The following is a 21,609-nucleotide window of genomic DNA, read 5'->3' on the forward strand; positions in this document are numbered from 1 at the left end:
AAGAAGTTCTCAAAATATAAATCCAGAGAGAAAAAAAAATGACAACGAATTTAATAAAAAAACTCAGGGGTGTTTCGATAAATTCTTAATTTAAAAGGATATTTGAGAAAGAGGATAAACTCGGAGGTGGCAACAAATTTGATTTTTATTATTTAATTAATATTTAAAATATTAAAAGTGCAATAAAAAAAGTTAATTACAATTTAATATCATGTATGTTTACATTATAATACGAGTACAAAAGGTTTTTTTTTTTCGTCTCGTGGTGTAATTGAGTTGGTTACTACGTAACTAATTTGTTGAAATAGGAAAAGGATCAAATTTCGATTAAACCGAGGTAATGCCATCTTCCGTAGTGTCAGCTCATGGAGTCATTAAAGAGCCGTTAGAACGGCGGATTTACTTTTTATTGAAGAGGATATTTATTTTTAAAAATTATAAAATAAAATATATTTGAATTTAATAGTTTAAGATTGATTTGGCTAAATTATTGTTCTGTTTTGTTAAAATCTTAAAAGTAATTTAGTTAAATCATAGCTTTGTGTGGATAATTGTATTTTAAAAAATACATTATAAGAAATATGAACCTTATTCCTTGTCATATATAATGATCCATAGCTTCATAACATTAGAAAAATATAATTAAATTTTTCATCTTATGTATTTTTCCTTCTCTTGATTATCTTTCATTCATTCCGTTTTTCTATTGTAAATGAAGTCTTTATTAATTTATTTATTAATAAATTAATAAATAAATAAATTAATTTAAAAAGTCATTTTTTAGTATAGAGGAATTGAGTCAAATATAACCAATCGAATCGATTAAATTAAAATCAAATAAATTAATTTTTTTAATTAATCAAACCGATCAATTTTAAAAAAAATTAAATAAATTAAAATAATAAAAAATCAATTAATTTAATTTTTGATTGAATTCATATAATTATGGTATTGATTTTCAAATAGCGCGATTCATAGATTTACATTTGTTATTGAATATAACTAGTTAAAAAATATATTTTAATTTTTTTTGAAAGTTCTAAAAAAAATTTAATTTTTTTAATTAAAATTATTTTCATATTTTTAAAATTATTTAAATATTTATTCAATTGATAGTAAATCATGATCTTCTTTATGTTTGGCGGTTTTCTATTGTCCTTTTTAAAAATTTTCTATTCAAATTAATCTATAAAATAATCATTATTACATCAATTATAAAAAATTATAAAAAATAATACCGACTAAAAATAATATAAAAAATAATACATTTAATAAAAAATAAAAAAATAGAAAAATATAAATAATTGAAATTCTTAAATTGATTTTTAAAAATAAATATCATTCATAATGATTTTCACATTAGCATCGTATTCACACCACATCAATAGTTTTAATTCGGTATTTTATTTAATCGAATTCAAAATTTTAAAATCCAACCGAATTATTTAAAATAATTAATATTTTTTTATAAAAAAATTGAATTTTTGGAATAATCCAATCAACTTTTAAATTCTGCAGGCACGGTCGATTAATCTTTGTTCTGTTGCCCACGGACGCACGAGGAACCGGAGCAAACCCTAGTCGTCGACCTCCATGGACAGGCACCGCAACGAGCGCTTCGACGACCGCTTCGGCGACGGCGGTGGGAGGCGGCCGCCTTCTCGCTGGTCCTCCGGCAGTCCCACAGAGCGCCAACCCCGCTATACCAGGAGCGGCACCGGATCCGGCGGTGAGGGATTCGCCGGAGGAAATAGCGGTGCAGGAGGACGCTACCATCCCTACCGTGCAATGCAAGACCTCCCTCCGCCTCCAGCTGCTGCTGGATTCCCTGGCGGAGATCCCGGGGGCTTCGGCCCGGCGCCGCCGGTCAGTGGCCCTAGACGCGGATTCTCCGCTCGAGGTGGTTCTCCAGGTAAACTAAAATCTTAATTTCGCAGTTAGTTCTCGCTGTTTACGAGTTAAGGTTCATGAGAACGTTTGGTTCAATGGTTTTAGGGGTTTTTTCTTAGGGACTCATCGGCGGTTTCCAACTTTATCTGATCATTATGTTCCTTCGTCAGACTTCCCCCTCCTTTTTATATCTAACTGCGGAGCTAATAAGTCGTCTCCCGACGGTACCTCAACATAGATCCCTAAAGTTGAACTTGTAGCTCCAGCTCCTGGGTTTCTTTTATACTGCAGGAACGAGTGTGGGGAAGACGATGATGCGATCATGGCTCTAGTCTATAAATGAATATACCACTTTTACTTGCTATGCCTTTTTCTACATAGTGAAGGGCTATTTCGGTCCTTGTTATTTAACCTGACGAGAATTGTCTTGTGTTCCTGCATATACAGAAGAATCACTCTGGTTGTGGAATAATAAGTTCAATGACTTTGTATTTTCAGTTTATGTTCATCCCACCTCCAAATCCTGCTCGGCAGGGAATTACTGAGCCACAAATTCAGTAGCTGGTTAATACTAATTTAGTCAATCACATGTCTAGTACTTCAAAATTTGTTTGCATGTCTTAGGAATGGGGTGGCACCACTTAGTTTGTCACTCATCAATGTTTAGAAACCATCTGACACTATAGCTCATCAGAAATGAATTCTAAGTTTCCCATCTGACTTATTTTTGTTGATATCCTACTGCTACAACAGGGAAATCGAGCTGTAGATTTTTGTTTTAGAGCTTCTTGTACTGTGTTGATATTCTATGTGATAAAGTTGAGACTGAGCTGGATTTTGTTTTGTTCTAGAACATTTTTTTTGAGACTTGCATATGCTTACTAAGATATTGCTAATCGGTTATATATCACTTTAATTGATGTCAGAATATCAAAACAAGCTAGCATGCTTAGTGAATTAACCCTGATGATCTTCATTCCAATGCATACTATTTCTTCCAGGTTCATGTGAATGTATAGAAGTACATGGTTTTATCCTCCCATGGTGTTTAAATATCTGTTCGTTTGAAGCATTTCTTATATCTTTTATCTATGGGATATAAAATGTTTGAGAGTTTCTACTCATGTTCTCCATTAGGCCAATTCTGTAATCAGTTATCATATTTTATCATTGTAACATGTATATGAATTCCATCAGTTTTATTACATATGTATCTGTTTGTTACACCCACATCGAACTTTCACTATTGAAGGGCTTGCCTTAGCTGTTAGATGATATATTTTGCATAAATATTTCTTGCAAAAATTTAGTTTAGTAATTCAATAATGCAGTGGTGAATTTGTACCATGTACAAATTGTTATGAGTCATGAATTGAGTTTAAATTGGAATTGGTATCATGTACAAGTTGTTATGACTCACAAGTTGAGTTTAAAATTGAAGTTGGATTGATTTTCACATACTTTTCATATGTTCCGTTGTGTATGTGTTCTACAACTTTGTTAATCATGAAATTTTAGATCTTCCTATAAATACCATAGCATGACGGTATTGATAGGTTTAACCTTGAATGATCTTGCGATGTTGATTTTTTCCCCTTTCAATTGCTATGAGAGTAATATATTCTGCCTGCCCTTCCTAGTTGCACAGTTTGATTCTTGCATAACTTCTTATCATTTTATAATCACTATGTAGATCACACTGGTGGAAATAAATTTGCCAAGCTTTTTATTGGAGCAGTTCCAAGGACAGCAACTGAAGAAGATGTAAGTGACTATTGCTACATTTACTGGTTGTTTTTTTTTTTACTATCTTTACTCTTTGCATTTGTCGTCATTTTATCTCTTATCATCCCCATTTTTAAAACAGTTGTTATCTATATTTCGGTAACACTTGCACTTGATGGTTTTCTCATTTGTCAATGATTTGTAAGTTTCAGTGTCTTGTTTAGATAGTCCCTTTTCTTAGATTTAGAATCAAACATTAATAACAGCAATATTAACTAGCTGGATATTACATTGAAAATCTAGCTCATTTGAAATGTGCAATTTAGTTTTCCAAATAAGTTCCAATATCTGTGCAAAACTGTTATCTCAATGGTATAAAATAACTGAGATAGACTTGAGACATGAAACTGTGTTTGTCGATTTCTTTTTGTGGGGCTTTCATCAGGTACCAGATGATAGTTTCTATGGATTTTCAATGAGCTATTAGACCATATTAATCATAGTTTCTGACTAATATTTGACATTTGCTCTATTTTGCATGGTAACATGGTTTCAGAACTTTTAATAGCGTGATAATTTTAATATAAAATATTTGTTTTTTAGATTCGTCCATTGTTCGAGGAGCATGGATATGTTATCGAAGTGGCATTTATAAAGGATAGGAAAACTGGAGAGCAACAAGGTATTTTCAAATTTCTTTTGTCTTTGTATTTATTATCAACTCATTCTTTTCCAGGTTCCTGAGAATAAGCTGTGAACAATCTGGCCATCTCTCCTATCATTTTTTTGGGAACTGTTGCCACTTGTTATCCTTTTTTTTGGCATGATTCCTTCCTTTGTTATTTTTCTAGTACAAGATGAAGAAAATACCAAGATCATTGATGGTTTATTGACTTTTAAGTTTTGCTATCAAGTACTGTGATACTGCAGTATCAGTTGATGCCTTGATGCTGCAGCATTGTGTGAATTGTGATAAACAAGACATCATATGTGGTCCATTTAAGTTTAGGTTCTGGATGATGTCAGTGTTTGGTTCTGGAATTGCTGTACTACAAGTGACATGATGCAATTATGCAGCTTATGTGTGCTTTCAAACTGTGCTAAGATATTCATATCCATTATGACCTATTCATTTGAAAAAAATTCATGCTTTGTGAATTGACCATTTTGAAGTTGTACCTCTGTCGTTCGATATATGTCTAGATGCACTTTGACCACCTGCTTGATATGGTCTGTTGGATTGGGTTGGAAGCTTGGATTTTTGACTTTATTGTTCACTCTCATGTGAAAGCAGAAGCCATCCTGCAATTCTTGGAAGATGTTTCTCCCCTATTGGCTGATTACTAGCATGAGCAAAAGAAATGAGTGGCATGGGATTCCAAACTTTCATCCTAGTGCATGCTGTGTGAATTTGTAACTTTCACCTTGCCATCAGTGGTTGTGGAATGGTCATGATTCTGAAGCGAATAATTGATCTTGGTCAACTCATGGATGCTTGATTTCTTTTCTTTTCTTTTTCTCATTCTTCCTTGCGAGTAAATGGAGTCTTCTTCAGGATTTTATCTTTTGAGATTCATATTTCTGGTGGTGCAGAATGTGGTTGTGTTTCTTAGTTTGCAAATGAATTGATTCTTAACACACACTGAATTACAAGCAAAATCAATTTTATTGAAGTATGACTTGTGGTTTGTCTCTGTTCGTGTAATCAAGCTGCAATTTCAATTTTGATGAGTGATGTTTGTTAACTTCGTTTAAATTGCATGTGTTGATAATATGGGCAATGGTTGTTTCTATGGCACCATTTTAATAAATTGGACTAAGATTTTGATATATGTGTTTGCCTGGTGGTCTTTCACTCTTAATACATGTTGCTCAGATTTTCATAATTCTGAGTTTTTGCATTGTAATATTTGTATATCATATGGCCTCTTGAGAGCTTTGTTGATGTCAGAAAAATTTGTGATGTCAAGTGCTGATGTAAAGAAGATCATGTGGTACATTGTTCATCTTTGTTGTGGTAGACGGGCATGATCTTTTGTTGATGCAATTCAAATTGCTAAAGTTGAGTTCCATCCTGGATGCCAAAAAGTACTTTAGATAGTTCTTGGAATTGATTGCCATTGACAAAAAGGGTTTTGTTGTTTGCGAGTATTACACGCTGCAATTTTGCATAACTTTCAGAATCAGTTCTTCCATGTCCAAAGTCTATTACTCCTATTTGTTCTTCTATATGCTATATTCCTTCCCCGATGAACCGTGACTCATCTGGTGGCTTCTCGATTCATGTGGTGCTTAGTTATTCTTGTTTAGCTATTTTGCAGTTTTACTTTGGCAGCAGTGGTTGTCTCACAAATTTTATAAAGGATAGTGATATGCTTGTATGTTCTTTTGTTTTTTCCTCATACCTCTGCTTTTGCTCATATTGATTATAGTATGTGCATTGTGGTGTTTCAAATCTTCATCCACTGAAGTGTATGCCTACATCACACAGGTTAAAAAAATTGATTTGCTATTGTTCATTCATAATTAGTTGAGATCTGTTTGTTAATTTCATTCTATTTATTGTGTTGTAGTTTGTTTATTAAGGAAACTTTGATTGATGTTAAATATCTTATGTCGTGCGCCCTGTGTTCAATTCTCCAACCTAAATTCTATCAACATTATTGAATGAGCAAGATATTCTACAAGGTACATACTTGTGGATTATAGTTGATGTGTATGAGATGGTCCTTTTCACTTAATGAATCTGTTACTTCTCTGGATTGTTTAGTTCGCAGTCTGATTTGACAGGGGATGTTTTTGACAGTCTGTTACTTATGTAGTGCCAACTGCTAGTACAAAGTCCTGTTATTCTGTTATTAATGTTGTGTTAATTCTTCTGAGAAAAAGGCTTAAGATGGTTTACAGTTTTCTTTCCCTTTTCCCATTGAAATCATTGAAGGTGCTACAGTATTTTTAAATGTTCAATAAAATAGGAGAGCTTGTCTAGTTCTACATTTGAATCCTTGAATCTCAGAACTAGCGTGTTCGTCTTGATAACCTCTTGTTACTTATCATCTGCCTATGATCTTATTTATCCCAACTAAAACCTGAATTTGTTACTGGTGTGACTTTGAGAGCTCTTAGTTTCTTTGTTCTTTTAAGAACATTATTGTGTCTTAGATGCTTTACGCCTTCCTTTTTGCTGTACTTTGGTTGTGTGTTGTGTTTGTGAAAAATCCAAATCCCTTGATGAGAAACGATTGTGACTATTTACCATGTGATGGCTGGAATCTTGTGTTTTGTTTTGTTGTTTCTCTGTATCAGCTGCTTCATAAGAAAAAAATTGCAGAAAGATTAGGAATTTTCTTAGTCATTTGTGTAATGGAGGTATGCTTGTAAACATGTCTGTTATGTGATTTCTTGTAAGATTTTATTTCCCTGGACTAAATAATGCAAATGTAGGTATTATTAACTTATGTTGTTGTACTTAAAACTGTTATCATGCTGTGAGAAATGGTTTATTTTTTGGATAGACTTGCTGATGATGGACAATTGATTATATAGTTCATTAGACTTTAGGGTGTGAATGGTTGGAGAAGATCAAATAAAGCTTTATTTAACATATAGAGATGTAGTGGATAATTATGAGTGCAAACTATATCCATAAACATATAGACAATTAATATTGGATAATTTTTAGTGCTTAGAGATGAGTTATCTTTAAGCAATTCGCTGGATAGGGTGCAACGTACTCATTTCTTTGTGCAATGCTGGTCCTTGGCCATATCTGAATTTAGTTGCAATGTTATGGAGAACTTTTGTTTCATCAGTCATCACTAGCATTCGATTCATGGGGAAATTAAAGTAGACCATTAGTGTGCAAATGTTGCCATTGAGAAGGCGATACACATATATAGTATGTGCCATTTATTTTTACACATGGAAAACAAACCATGCAATTGTGTCTGTATTTGGGAACTTATGTTGCATGGCAGTAGTGACTGGAGTTGTGAGCTTATGTTGTAAGCACTTGGTATGTAGTTTGACACACAACGTTCCTAATTGATGTATATAGAGATGTGCCCTCAATCTTCAGCATGAATCTTGCTCAAGGGATGTTAGTGCATCATTTCACTGTCCTACGAATTCTGTAAATTATTATCGAAAGTGCCTTGAAAATATAGCTTCACAGAGGACATTCTTATTTTCGACTTGTGAAGTTGTTTGAGACATCAGATCTGTGTTATTTAAATTGAATCTCTGATATTCTTATTCTTCTGTTGATTGGTGATCACTCTATGCATGCAATTTGAATGGAAATTAGGAATATTTACACGTTCATTATAGTTCCTTGACAAAGAGAAGATATTGCAGTCCCATACATCAAAATGGCAGTTGTTTGTGTGGTACATTGTGTTGATCAGTCTTTTGCAGTCTTTGTGTAATGTGGTCTTGATTTGCATGCTTGTTCCCATTAGAGCTTCAAATCACCTGACAGTTGTTTAGTTGAAAATTGATTCCTTCCGGAATATGTGAGAAAGCAACAATTATAAAATCCTTGTTTTTCGATTGGCCCAACTATTTGGGTTTGACTGCATCAATTTTAATGTGATGTTAAGACCTATGCAATAGTATTATCACAAGTAATGTATGAGAAGTTCAAGCTATGGTAGGCCACCAAGTAATATTGATATTATCAAGTGTCTAATTGTCTGTGTTGGCATTTGAAGTAATGGGATTTTTTTCCTGATTAATTATTTCCTGCTTATCTTGTCATAAAAGAATAATGATCTTGATAACACAACGAAATGCTATCTCAAGAAACTCTCTTGTTAGTAATCTGAACTTCCTTACCTGCTTATAATTCTATCTGTGCAAATGAGTTATGATTCCTATTCAGTTGCATCTACCTTTCCTAACCTACAAAAGATTGAATCATTTAGTCACCTTTGCCTCATTGATTTAGATGAATTAGTTTATTAAATACTTATTTTGTTTTCCTGATTCCTGCTGTGCATATGTTATGTTTATCATATCCATTAATTATTCTTTCTGTTCATCTTGGTCAAGAAAGGAAACCTTTATTTTGCAGGATGTTGTTTTGTAAAATATGCCACTTCTGATGATGCTGATAGAGCCATCAGGGCTTTACATAATCAATATACTTTGCCTGGAGTGAGTGCTTTTTACACTGCCAATTATTTTAATGGAGCTTTCTCTTTTATACATTGTGGCTTGACTTTATATCCATTTTCTCAGGGTTCAGGACCTATTCAAGTAAGATATGCTGATGGAGACAGAAACCATCCTGGTATTACTTTGTTACCATTATCTCATCATTCACAAATTTCATAACATATATTTGTTATTTTCTGATTACATCTGGAGGAGTGTACATCTATGGCCCTATCATTTTAAATTATGTCTGACACTGTAATTTTGTTAAATTTGTCAATCTACATATAATTTTGCACAGATTACTATGGCTTTTAGTCAGTTAGAACTATAAGGGGATACATTGTGCTATTGCACCTTGCTTCTCAAATTTCTTTGATCTTGCACAATTACAGAAGGCTTTCTATGCTTGCATGTCATTGCAGATGCAATTTCTAATACTATGTTCGTTTACCAATACTCAATTTGTCACACAACTACATTTTGTTTTTTCAACAAATCTGGTGAACCAACTCTTACACTTTGGCTCTTGGCTTTTCATACTATTGCAGCTTCTTTGTTTGCTGAATCGAATTCGAAGACATTCAGTTTGTCTCAAGTTGCTCTATTTAAGTTATACCATGCTACAGCAATGAATATGCTCCCGCATATAATTGCATTCTTTGTTTAAATTCTTCTATGAATCTGGACGCAGTTGCTTATGTTGATATGTGCTATTTTGCTTCTATTTTTCTACACTTGTGTAGATTTGTTTCTTGTGGATGATATAAACGCGTTGTTGCTAATTTTGAAGTGTTTGTTCTGCATGTCCTGATTAGTGTTGATTGTGCACTGATTTGTGTTCTAGGTGCTGCTGCTGAAGACAAACTGTTTGTAGCATCACTCAGCAAGCAAGCCACTGCAAAGGAGATTGAGGAAGTAAGTTTGAATAGCTTGCTTTGTCTGATATCTCTTTTATGTAAACTTGATTTTGTATACAATACAATCATATAGATTAATCCCTTTTCTGACAGCTCAACTGCTCTAGTTTTTTGGGTTACTTGGTCAGCCAATTGAAATTTTACATGGTATCAGAGACTGAGTTCAATTCCTGCTTAGCCAGCAAGATATATATTCACTTAAGTTAGATGCATTCACATGCTGATTTTGGGCCAGTTGAATCTAGACTAGTCCAGTTTGGCGTTACCCCACACATGAATGACCGCTGAGAACATAAATGTCTAGGGTGATTCGGTCTTAAGATCTTGAGGTTTTGGGATGTGTTTGGCCACTCAAATATAACTCTTCCTACTCAAATGACCTTCTGATCTTATATCAAACTGAAACATGAACTGGAAAACATATGTAGTTGAAATATTCTACGTTTTCAAATTGGTGGTGTCTCTTAAGATATCTATGTTACCTGTTAAAATTTGACAAGATATGTGACAGGTTTTCACTCCATATGGGCAAGTTGTAGATGTCTACATAATGAGAGATTCATGGGGTCACAATCGTGGTATGTCTATGCACATTTGTGGAATTTTTTTTTCCTGCATGCTCAGTTAATAGAATCACTGGTAATAATTGATTTTCTATATGATTTGTGAAGGTTGTGGTTTTGTTAAATTTGCAAATAGAGAGATGGCTGCAGCAGCTATGAATGCTCTTGATGGAACTTTTGTGATGAGGGTATTTTTTGCATTAATTAGTCCTTCATTTGCTAAACTTAACGATGACTTTTTCTTTTCTCCGCTGGTAGGGATGTGAACAACCATTGGTGGTTCGATTTGCTGATCCGAAGCGACCAAGGAATTCTGATCAGAGGTTTTCACTTGTATTCAATGTTAAATCATTTCCACAATAAGTTCATCATCTCTTTACTTTAATAGGAGCACTTCTGATTGTTACAGGAATGGACCTGCATTTGGTGGACCTGGTGTCAGTCCTCGATCTGATGCAGCATTAGTCATCAGGTATGGTGTATCTCTTTAGTATCTGCATATGCAAGTGCTATGTTGGAAATTCAGTAAATAGTAAAGGTATAGCTGACTGAGATGATTCTGATACCCATGTTTTAGCACTTATTTTTTAAAGAGCTGTAGATGCTAGCATGTTAATGTTTCAAGTTTATCTGCTGTAATTTTACAAAATTTTCTGGCTGGAAGGGGATGGTATAACCGTCAAAATAATCTGCATGAGCATGTTTTCCCAAAGGCTAGCCAGAATGGTTCTAGGGTTATAGCACAGCAATGGTGGTTCTGAACAGGCTAGTTCAAAAAATAATTTCATTTATCAGACAAAAGTAAATTAAGGCTTAATTTAAAAATAAGATATTACTAAATTTCTTGAGCATGCTTATATGACTGCTTATGCTGACATCAAGTATGGCTAAGTACCGATGTTCCCTTTTCCAATAAATTAACACTATTCGCCATCATCACTGAACTTTAGCTGTAGAGCTGTTTTCCCCTCTTTTTTTTAATGTACAAATATTACTTCAACTTTGATGTCAGTTCATGCCAAATAAGAAAATGCAAAGAGAATGTCCCAAATGATTTCTTACTCACAACTGTGTTTGCTAAAAATTGCAGCCAGATTTTTAAATTTGCCGATAGTGTATCCTTTGTATGTTTCTGATTCCAAACATTGTTGTTTCCAGGCCAACAGCTAATATTGATGAGCCAAGAAATGGGCCAAAGTCAGCTGATGCTTGGAACCCATTGAGTCCTGATTTGAATGGTCCAGCTTCTCATTCCAATTCACATGGATCTGGAAGCACCTTTCCAGTCAAAGGTGGTCCCCCTGGAACGCCATCAGATGTACGTTTCAAAGCTCTCTAGTTTGCTAGTAGTTGCATTCTCTCTCTTTTCTGAATGAAATTTATCTGGCTGTGTAGCCTGGCCATTTTGGACCAACTGTTGGTTCAAATGCTGGTCCAGTCTCAAGTCCTTCAGTGCTACCTTCATCACAACAGGTCTTAAATCATCGTATTCTTGTGATTCTAGTTCACTCTTATGAAACTTTAGAACTTTTAATTTACAATAGGTTGTATAATGCAGGGATTCAACTCTTCAATGGCTGCAGTCCCTCCTTTTGGCGGCCAGCAAATATCAGCATTGCAAAAGCCAATGGTGCACCAGCAAAACTTTCCTCCACCTTCAAAACTTCATGCCCAACAAGGTCCTATGTCCCACCTTCACCCACTGAATTTGCAGGCACCTTTACAGCATCATCTTGGCCATCAACTTCCTCACTCAGGTGGTCCAACCTTAAACCAAAACATGCCCTCACAACAGTTACCTGGACTGAGTGGGCAAGCATCCTCGCAGCCTTTGGCTCAGCAAATTGCCCCTTCTATTGCCCAGCAAGCCCCCTCAACCCTACAAGCACAAGCTATGCCTGCTACTGCTAATCTTCCCCAGTTTGGCACATCCAATGTCACGCCTCAGATGCTTCAGCAGCCTATTCAACAGTTTCCATCACAGCTACCTCAGATGCTGCTCCAGCAACAGGCACAATCCTTACAATCTAGCTTCCAATCATCTCAACAGGCAATTTTCCAGTTACAACAGCAACTGCAGCAAATGCAACAGCATCAGACACTTCCTGAGGCCTCTAAATTGCAGGTAAATAAATTCTAGATGGACCGTGTGCTTGTCTAACTTTCGTCACATTTGTAACTTGGAAGATCTTTCAACGACAAATGTCCTGTCTAAATTTCTTTAAAATCTTCATAGAAACTGTTAAATCTTTCCTCATTCTGATGAAATACTACAATGTTACATTTTTTTGTTTACCATCCAGGCCACTAGTACAGCCACTAGCACACCTGCTTCAGTAGTACCTACGAGCGTGCCATCTATTCCAGTTCCAGTAAATTCTTCACCTGCTGTTTCTATGACTTCCAACTGGACAGAGCATACCTCTCCAGATGGATTCAAGTACTACTATAATAGCATTACTCAAGAGAGCAAGGTAATTGCTCATGTGACCTATTACCTAATGGTATGCTCGAATTTTTAGTTCCTTTAGATGCAAATAACTAAACTGTTGCCATTCCAGTGGGAGAAGCCTGAAGAATTGACACTATTTGAGCAGCAGCAGCAGCAGCAGCAACAACAGCAACAACAACAGAAGTTGCTTTTGCTGCAGCAGCAACAGCAACAGCAGCAGCAGCAGCAACAACAACAGCAACAGCATCAGCAGCAGCAACAACAAAAGCTTTCTTTCCAGCAGCACCCTTCACAACTCGATACCAAGTCACACTTGCACATTCCGCCAAACCAGCAAATTTTGCCTGCACAAGTGCAACCTCAGATGATGAGGCAACAAGCACAGTTACAACTTCAACCTATGCAATTGGTTAGTTAATATTTTTGTCTGTTCATCCAGATTCTTTATTTCCTATAACTCACACTTCATTTTTGCTATTTTAGTATCAAGCTCCTGGTGGAGCCCAACCACATGGGCAAGTAAGTTCCGCATTCATTTAAGTCTGATGGTTATGTTGATTAACACAGAATATTTTAATCATTTTCTTTACTATCTTTGCAGCACATTTAGTGGAAATATTTTGAAATATATCTTGGGTAGAATAGGAAAAACGACATATATATATATATATATATGGAAAATAATTGTCTTGTTTAAGAAATGGTCAAAATAGTGTTAAAAGAATATGAGAAGAAAAATGACCAAATATTCTTTTGTTTATACATCTTAAGAAATCATCTTACTGTTTATGTATTCTCCTTGTGAGACAACGGTGTTACCAATTCTCTTTCTTTGTAAATTGGGATATTTTATCAAGCATAATAATTTACAGGACAGTGCCTTATTCTATTTCCTTCTTTGGTCTAGTTAGAGCTTTCTTTGCAGCACCCAACAATGTCCAATTATTCCACGCCTTTTGTTGAGATTCAGTGCCTGTTATCAAGGGTCTATTATATCTCTGTTGTCCAATCATAACATGGAGATGGTTTCTAGGAAATTGTTTGCTTGGTAGTGATGGCTATAGATGTGTATTTTGACTTTAAGAACTAGCAATCTTTCCCTTGATTTATCTCTATGTATGTCATAACTTAGGAGATTGTAATTGCTAATTAGCATACATTAACCACTATTTTTTTTTGTAGGACTTGAGTTCTGGACAACTGAAAGCTGGTGGGTCTGTGACTGATCCTGCAAAAGTCCAACAGGTATTGGATTAGTGCTTGAATTTCAGTTTTTGGAGCTACATTTATTTTACTTTTGTGCTTTGGCATTTCATGTAGGGGATTCCAACAGCACAAGCTTGGGCTTTGAAAAGCAAACCTTCAGGTCCTTAAATTCTCACTTATCTCTGCAATTTTGTATATGTTTTTTTAGCTAATTGCTGTTGGCTGAATGACATTGATCCATCTTGAATCCTTAACGTGCTAAAACTTAGTGAATACTAGTTGGTCTATAAAATATCTTGGTTCCATTGGCTAAGCCGATATTTATCGACTGTCATACCTTTATCACCTTTTTATACCTCTTTAATCTTAAGGCAAATCTCTGTCTTCGCCTGTTATAACTTCCTCACATCACAATCCTGGCCTCGCATGCTAAAGCTTGTCATGTCTACCCTTCAGCATGAAATATATCCTCATGCATGATAATGTCTTCCTTTTTTTCACACTTACCAGCTTCTGTTAAATCAGGAACTTTTCATAATTTGCCGTTTGTTTCTTTTCATTCAAATTACTTAGTTCACTAGCACCCTATTTAGTAGCTGCCCCTGAATAAATGAGACGAACATGCCTTGTCCTGATTCCACGGCTATAGCAATCTTATGCACAGTGCAGTTCTCTCCTATCGCCCATGCTACTTAATGCGTTTAATATTCTTGTGTATCGCTTTTGTTTTGTATGGTTTTGCCACAAAAAGATGTGTTGTTTATTCCATGTCAGCTAAATAATTATTCATATGGTCCATTCCGATCAAAATAAACTAATACTGCAAGCACACAGTAGTAAATCACATCAACAAACTTACTGAGCTGAATCTTCTTTACTCAAATGCTCAGGGCTTATGCCATTTTGTCTTCGTTGTGATGCTGATATTCATTTCATGCAAATCAGAAGAAATTCAATATTTTGTGTCTTTTCTTTGATAGAGCTCGATAAGTTTCTACTCATGGTATTTCTCTGACTTGTGTACCTACTTTGATGTCTTGTTCAGGTACTTGGATCCAGCCTTGATGCCAACTGTAGGAGAAGCGTAAAGTTGCTAGAAAATAGCTGTTGTAGCTGTTCGATCCATTCGAACTTTGTACTGCTAGCATTTAGCAAAACGATTAGCCCTTATTTATATCCTTTGTTTGTCGTATCAGATCATGGCTTGTGTTATAAATTTTGTTGTTCGTAAGGGCTGTAATTGCCCTTGGATGTTTTTTAGTGAGTCTTTGATGCATATATTTCTACTATTAGCATTTAGCAACATGAGTATTGCTTATTTATATCTGTGTTCTTTAAGGGTCATGGTTTGTGTTCCAAGTTTTGCTGTTTGCAAGGTTGTAGTCAACCGTTGCTTTTACAGCATTAGTTTTCATGCGTATATTTCTTTGCAAGTTTTCTGCTATTAGTTATTTTTTGCAAAATGAGCATTGCTTATTTATACCCCTTTTCTCGGTCGAAGAGCCTGGTTTGTGTTCTGGATTTCATGCATTCAAGCAAGCTTCGTGGTACTGGGACGAGCTTCTCAGATAATGGAATTTAAATCACACTTAGGGTATATTATATTTTAGCAGTTTAGAAAATTTGTGATGTTGAGTTATTTGTCAGAATTTATCTGTGTTTCTTAATTTATTTTGATGGTTGATAAAAATTTTATGTGGAGTTGGATTGAATGCTTTCAAGCTTAGTCAGAACTAGAGTTGTCAAACGGTTAATTTATGACGTGAGTTAATCTATCAAAAATTCATCCTATTATTGGGTGGGATGGGTCGGTCATCAACATCGTGGGTGGAAATTTTCAATTGAGGATGAGTTGTGAATTAGACGGATTAATTTATGAATATGTTAAAAAATATTAAAATTTTTAAATTTGAATTATAATTAAATGGATTAAATTCGAAATTTTAAATTTAAATTGTGATAAAAGTTTTTTTATTTTAATTTTAAATTTGAAAGAAAAAAAAGTTTTCTTAATTCACAAGCCAAGTTAAGTTAAGTCCATCATAGGTTGATTCATATGGCTCACGGATCTAGGTGGATCGGTCCATTTGAATCTATTTTAAAATATATTGATAAAATTTAAATCTAATCCATTTAAATTGTTTGGTAGATCAATCTAACAAGTATAATTCAAATTGATGAGTATATTCGGAACGCAAGAAATAAATAATTAAATTAATAAAAAAATAGTTTTAGAAATTAACAAAATAAAGTATTGCTTATTTGTGTTTGTGTTTGCCATAGCGCATCATGGTTTATGCCTGATATTTTGTTGTTGGTAAGAGATCTTTTTGTAGGGGATCATGGCTTGTGTTCTTAACTTTGTTGTTTGTAAAAGTATATCTTTTGTAGCGAGTCTCATTTATTAAATAAAGGTGTTATTTTTATTTTTAATCTGAGGTAGATCACATAACATCTTAGGTAAGAAACATAACAATTTTTTATCACAAAAAATACATCATAGTATTTATAATTGGATATTCAATTTTTACGAACTGACTAATCTTGAGATGAACGATCCAATCACTCAGTAAATTCAGAAAGTGTGATAGTTTTTGATATTACGATCTAATATCATTAATAGTTCAATTGTCATAATCGTGTCCTTTGTGAGAATTAAACTTGGATTGATTAGGAATGCATCTCGTCTCTTACCACCCCATTAAACTTTATGAGCAAAAAAAAAAAAAAAAATCATAGTAGTGAATTATGGCATCGTGTTATAATTTCTCTATATGGAGGAGAAATGTATCACATTGTTCTTTTGACAAAGCGAAACATGATGACAAACACTCGAAATACAATATGCCAGGCTCAAGACCATTGAGGCAAGACAACCAGGATCGACAATGAACACTAAACCACCCCAAACGATTTAATAAATGTGACAACAAATGCCTCACTTCCACTAGCTCGTGTTCCTTAGTTTGCTTGCAGTGTCCTAACATACATGATCCTTCAAAACCTCTACAGATTAGGATGCCTCTGTAAAGTTAGTCATTAGTAGCAATAAGATGAGTCCGTTAATAAAAAAACAACCTTCATTAGTAGCATTAATACTAAGGAGGGCTCTCTTCAATCCTGAAGGTGTGGAAGATCTGAAGTACACACCTATTAGGGCTGTTAAGTTGTACCAAAAACTGACAACTCATTGGGGCCAGGAAAAAAAAAGCACTCTGATATCAACCAATTTGTTTATCTTGTATCAGGGTTGTTGCCTGTAGGAGACTTTCAAGGAAAAAAGACTGTAAACCTGCAATCAGCTGGTCGTAAATAGGCTTTCCTGTGTCAAAACTGGAGCTTGTTATCGACAAACACTCGAAGAGCTGACCACATTCTCACTCGCTTTGTAGTAAAGAATTTTCTGTACATAGAAGAGCATGTATGCCTGAGAAGACCTCACCATGCTCTCGTTGACATGAGTGATCCATGCATCGTCGCACCGGTACCATTGGCTGTTGAGACGCAGGTATGTCAGGTAATGGCCAGCATCTAAGTTACCACTGTGCGTGACCACCGCGAACAGCTCCAAGTTCGACACTGACTCGACTGATGCATCTGAATCTGAGTCATAATCCTCAGAAGCCAGAACCCGGTTGCCATATCTAGCCCTGAGAATGGAGGATGAAAGATAGGGGGCCAGGTCAAGGGAAAATGGAAAGTCCAGATATTGATCCACCTTCCGCAATGTTTTCCTCGTCGACGAATGCTCGAAACGCTTGATGTGGAAGCAAGTTACCAGTGGAATCTTTCTTATTGACATCTGTTTTAAGGATTCCTGCCTCACCTGACACTGTTGGCAGAAGAGTTTCTGGTCAGCACCCAATTTTTCTGGCCTTGTGAAACGATCCAGGCATTCCATGATGGTAGAAGTTTGAGATTTTTGGCCTATTGTTGACTTTATAAAGTCGCCATTGATAAGGTGTTTGGGGCCTATTGTCTTAGTAGAATTCTGCTTTGAGTCTAAGTCCAAGGAGATGTCGACACAAGGATCATATGTTGTCGATGTAAACCCACAAATGGTGCAAGTGACATCTGATCTCAAGGTACCAGAAAAAACCCTATGAGCAATGCAACATTCTCCACTGCTTACTGGACAACAGGGAAGAAAGCAAAGGTAGAAAACCCACCATTAGATTATGGAATGAAACTTTGTTACACAAACATTTGTAAGACTTAATTGCATGACACAATGGCGTTATCTAGGTTAAAATCTTTATCACGATGATATCAGATAACCGAAAAGAAGAAAACAATGTATCAGGCTGCACATACCACAAAAGTAAATAACAGAAATAACTTCTGCTGCTGAATGAGGACTAAGATCCTGGGTCGATTAAAGCCGACACTGTTTATCGAGTATCAGCCGCGACTAAGCAGCTTCTTTATAAAAATTGCAGAGCTGTGATGCATACAAGAACAAATTCTATAACTAAGGCCAAAATGAATAACTGCTTACAAAGTCATATGCGCATCAAGTGCTAATGCAAATTATCATTTTCATGTGAGTGCTTCACCAGTGAGTATTCATTGTCCACTTCAACCCTAAAAAAAGTATCAATTTTGGAAATGCAGCCTAGAAATGACGATGACAATCAAGAGTGAGCCAATTACAAGATGCACAACTACAAAGATATAACTTCCATAAATGGTAATCAAAATTATTCTGAGGTAAGAATTGGTGATCTCAAATAATCAACAAAAATGAAATCAAGATCCCTGTATCTTGCAAAAATTTTCAGGTGAATGATAAATAGGCACAAGTGAGGTCCATCATGTTTTCATCTAATTAACAAAGATGATATTCCTAAATGCTTGTTTGCAGTAGCAACCTCTGGCATTGTTCAGTTTATTGTCAAAGCCTATTCCTGTAAAATATAGTTGACTATAGGTGAAAAAAGCTAAGCTGAGAGCTCTGAGGCTCACAGTCGAAGTATAAAGACAAACAAAGTATTATGCCAATGGCAACAGAAACTGCATCACATGGTAGATTTTCTTTTGCTAGTAAAATTTTTATCTCAATGAAATAGCAGAGTTTGTGATCATCTACCATTATGTCCATACTGAAATCTTCTATTTTATTATCACAAGTAATAAATCAATAAAGTAAAATAAAAGGATACGGATGTAGATACAAACTATTGCAAGTTTGGTGATTTACATAAAATGGGTTTATTATAAAGTAAATGCTTTCCAATTAAATGGAATTTTATAGCATTTCAGAGAACTGACAATAGTCATAAAAATCAGCAAAACATCTTTTGCCTTTAGTCAGCAAATTTGATGAATAAAGGATCATCATCAGTAACAAAGAACAAATAGACAACAGCAGATACAAGATTGCTCAAAGATTTTGCCAAGGGCAAATCTTTTGGAAACTCTAGCCATGAGTTTCTCTAAGTATGTTCAGTGATCACATTAAAACTGAAATAGATATGGAGGAAAATGAGAACAATATAAAACAACATGGCTGAGAGTGAATGCCATAGTTGCCAAGAGAAGAATCTTACCATGGGTGGAAGGTTTGCATGGCTCCTGCTCCTTTTCATGGATTCCATCAAGCATACAAATGAAAAATTCATGTGCATCATGCTGCTGATAATTTGCAAGGTTTGACGCATATCGCCACCAGCTGCGGCATGAAAAAAAAGTTACTTGTTGCTTGAAAACAAGGCACATTAAGTTACCAGAGATTCCAATAAAATAAATGAACATGGACAATATATCCATTTAAGAAACAAGCCGTCGAAAACATTGTTTATCACTAATTAGATACTGTGCTCGCATAGCTTTCATTAGAAGCCAATTCTAAATTTTTCTTTACAAGTTGGCATCTTTTCTGCTATTCCTTGGCAAATGTCAGTTAGATGAACATAAATAAACTTCAATTAGAGAAAAAAGAGGTTAGAAAAACAATATCATGTCTAGAGCAAAAAATCCAATTGCTGCTTGCTCTTTTTTCTATATCTTCAAAGCAAAACAAGCAACAAAAGTGATTCATAGCTTTGTCTTAGTAAAGGCATTAGCCATCCATCGATTTAGGGAATTTCGGACTGCTTTCATCCAGACTGGCAAAAATTATTAGCTTGCAGAATGAAAAATCACATCTTTTGAAGGGGGAAACAAACGAACTTGTAAAGGAATTTGGCAGGACTGTAGGGCTTCCGATCGCCGGAGAAGACAGCCGAGTACATCGCGTCCAAATCACAGGCCAAACAGATTTGCAAACCGGCAGTTGCATCCCAACCGTTCCTCCTCTCCTTGGTGGCAGCTTTCTTCCTGACCTTCTGCTGACAAACGAGGTGGTTGTGCCGATCGCTCAAGAAATAATTCGTCAGCAATGGCGTGTGTAGCAGCGCTTGTAGAACAGAGTTCATGAAGCAGGTATTGCCCAGATTGTTCAAACCCCTCAATCCCCAAGGCAACGGCACGGAAGAGGTAGCGCAGGAAGTGGCGGCGGCGTTAGCCGTCGAATTCACTGTGTTGGTGGTGGAACAAGAGGAGGCATTGCCCTCCCGGACGAGCAAAGGGCTAGAACTCCGCCCGATCACCGCACGCTCGTCCGTACTGGGGGCCCAGCGGCGATATTCCACTCTCCGAGTCCGCTTCGCCCGTCTACCCGTCTGCGTCCGCGGGGCCCGGCAGGCGGCGGGCGTGGTGAGCGCGATCACGACGGCGGCGTCGAAATCGGGATCGTACACCTGATCGCTGCAAGCGGCGCAGAACAACTCCGCCCGGTCCACGTCGACGCCGATCTCGTGCCCCTGGCGCGCCGCCGCGTGGTCAGGCGCGTGGCGGATGCAGGATACGGCGGCGCAGGCCACGCAAGCGTACAACCGGGCGCCCCCACCGCGGCAGGCGCCGCAGCGGGGCACCTCCCCTGTGTCGCGGCGGACCTCAGGCCGACCGAGCGGAGGCCGCCGGCGGAGGCAGCGGTGGAGCGATCGGAGCCCTGAACCGCCGCCGCCTGAGAGGTAGGCGGCGAGATGAGGGCAAGGCGGCGGGAGGCGGAGGGTGGAGTTGGAAGCCATTGTAGGTGGATCTGCGCGCTGATTCGTGTGCTGCAACGGGGAGATAAAACCTCATGGATCGGACGGAGGCGACTTGACTCGGTGCCGGACTCACTGAGTCAATCAAATTAACAACAACTAAACTATAATATTTTTTTTAAAAATTACGATAAATGGAAAGAAAATAACAGAGAAGATACTAAATAAAGAAAAAAAAACCAGAAAATAAGATCAATAGTGATAATTGTATGTAATGGTTCAAAAAAATGGAACGAGTGAGGAAGACGAGTGAGTCGACTCGGAGACGGAATCGGCGACGGTGGCAGGTTCGTCGAACGAGGAGGAGCATAGGATTCATTTATACGAACATGCAGAGTTAAGCAAAGTCTTCATATGATTAGCTGCTTGCTATATCGAAACATTTGTTCTTTATAGCCAATAGATATCCGCTACGTGTGTTAGTATGACACGCGTCATTTTACGGATGGATTTACGTTGTTGCTTCTGTATTTAAGAAGTATTTGATCAATTGCCTACCTACGGTGCGATCCATGGCTCCATCCAATGAGAAAACAGTATGTTTGGGTATAGAAACGTGGTGCTTGAATTCTATGACTGGCTGAAAGTCGTTATGTGATTTTGGAGTT

At 36.4% G+C, this 21,609-nt stretch overlaps 2 protein-coding genes across 3 annotated transcripts; one reads left to right on the forward strand and one right to left on the reverse strand.

The window, feature by feature from the left end:
- The first annotated feature begins 1,548 nt into the window (after nucleotides 1–1,548).
- On the forward strand, nucleotides 1,549–15,237 carry LOC141813211 (flowering time control protein FCA-like). Of its 2 annotated transcripts, XM_074701141.1 has the most exons (20): nucleotides 1,549–1,912; nucleotides 3,584–3,654; nucleotides 4,219–4,297; nucleotides 8,690–8,772; nucleotides 8,857–8,908; nucleotides 9,620–9,690; nucleotides 10,204–10,270; nucleotides 10,364–10,443; nucleotides 10,514–10,578; nucleotides 10,665–10,727; nucleotides 11,414–11,573; nucleotides 11,651–11,728; nucleotides 11,814–11,934; nucleotides 12,013–12,380; nucleotides 12,559–12,729; nucleotides 12,817–13,116; nucleotides 13,191–13,226; nucleotides 13,890–13,952; nucleotides 14,028–14,073; nucleotides 14,959–15,237. In XM_074701141.1, exons 1-20 carry the CDS (start codon nucleotides 1,594–1,596, stop codon nucleotides 14,976–14,978), a joined length of 2,313 nt encoding a protein of 770 aa, XP_074557242.1. In that variant the 5' UTR covers nucleotides 1,549–1,593; the 3' UTR covers nucleotides 14,979–15,237. The 2 variants fall into 2 exon arrangements, with proteins under 2 accessions (XP_074557242.1, XP_074557241.1); XM_074701140.1 differs by having other exon boundaries at nucleotides 11,814–12,380.
- Nucleotides 15,238–16,979: 1,742 nt separating this feature from the next.
- Nucleotides 16,980–21,256, reverse strand: LOC141813769 (ubiquitin C-terminal hydrolase 22-like). Its single transcript, XM_074701753.1, has 3 exons — nucleotides 20,085–21,256; nucleotides 19,463–19,584; nucleotides 16,980–18,044 (listed from the first exon to the last, which is right to left on the reverse strand). Exons 1-3 carry the CDS (start codon nucleotides 20,981–20,983, stop codon nucleotides 17,257–17,259), a joined length of 1,809 nt encoding a protein of 602 aa, XP_074557854.1. The 5' UTR covers nucleotides 20,984–21,256; the 3' UTR covers nucleotides 16,980–17,256.
- Nucleotides 21,257–21,609: the final 353 nt, after the last annotated feature.

The sequence above is a fragment of the Curcuma longa genome, chromosome 20 (genome assembly GCF_044706935.1).
Source record: "Curcuma longa cultivar G26 ecotype Majalengka, Jawa Barat chromosome 20, ITB_CL_G26_1.1, whole genome shotgun sequence".
In the NCBI taxonomy this organism is placed as follows: domain Eukaryota; kingdom Viridiplantae; phylum Streptophyta; class Magnoliopsida; order Zingiberales; family Zingiberaceae; genus Curcuma; species Curcuma longa.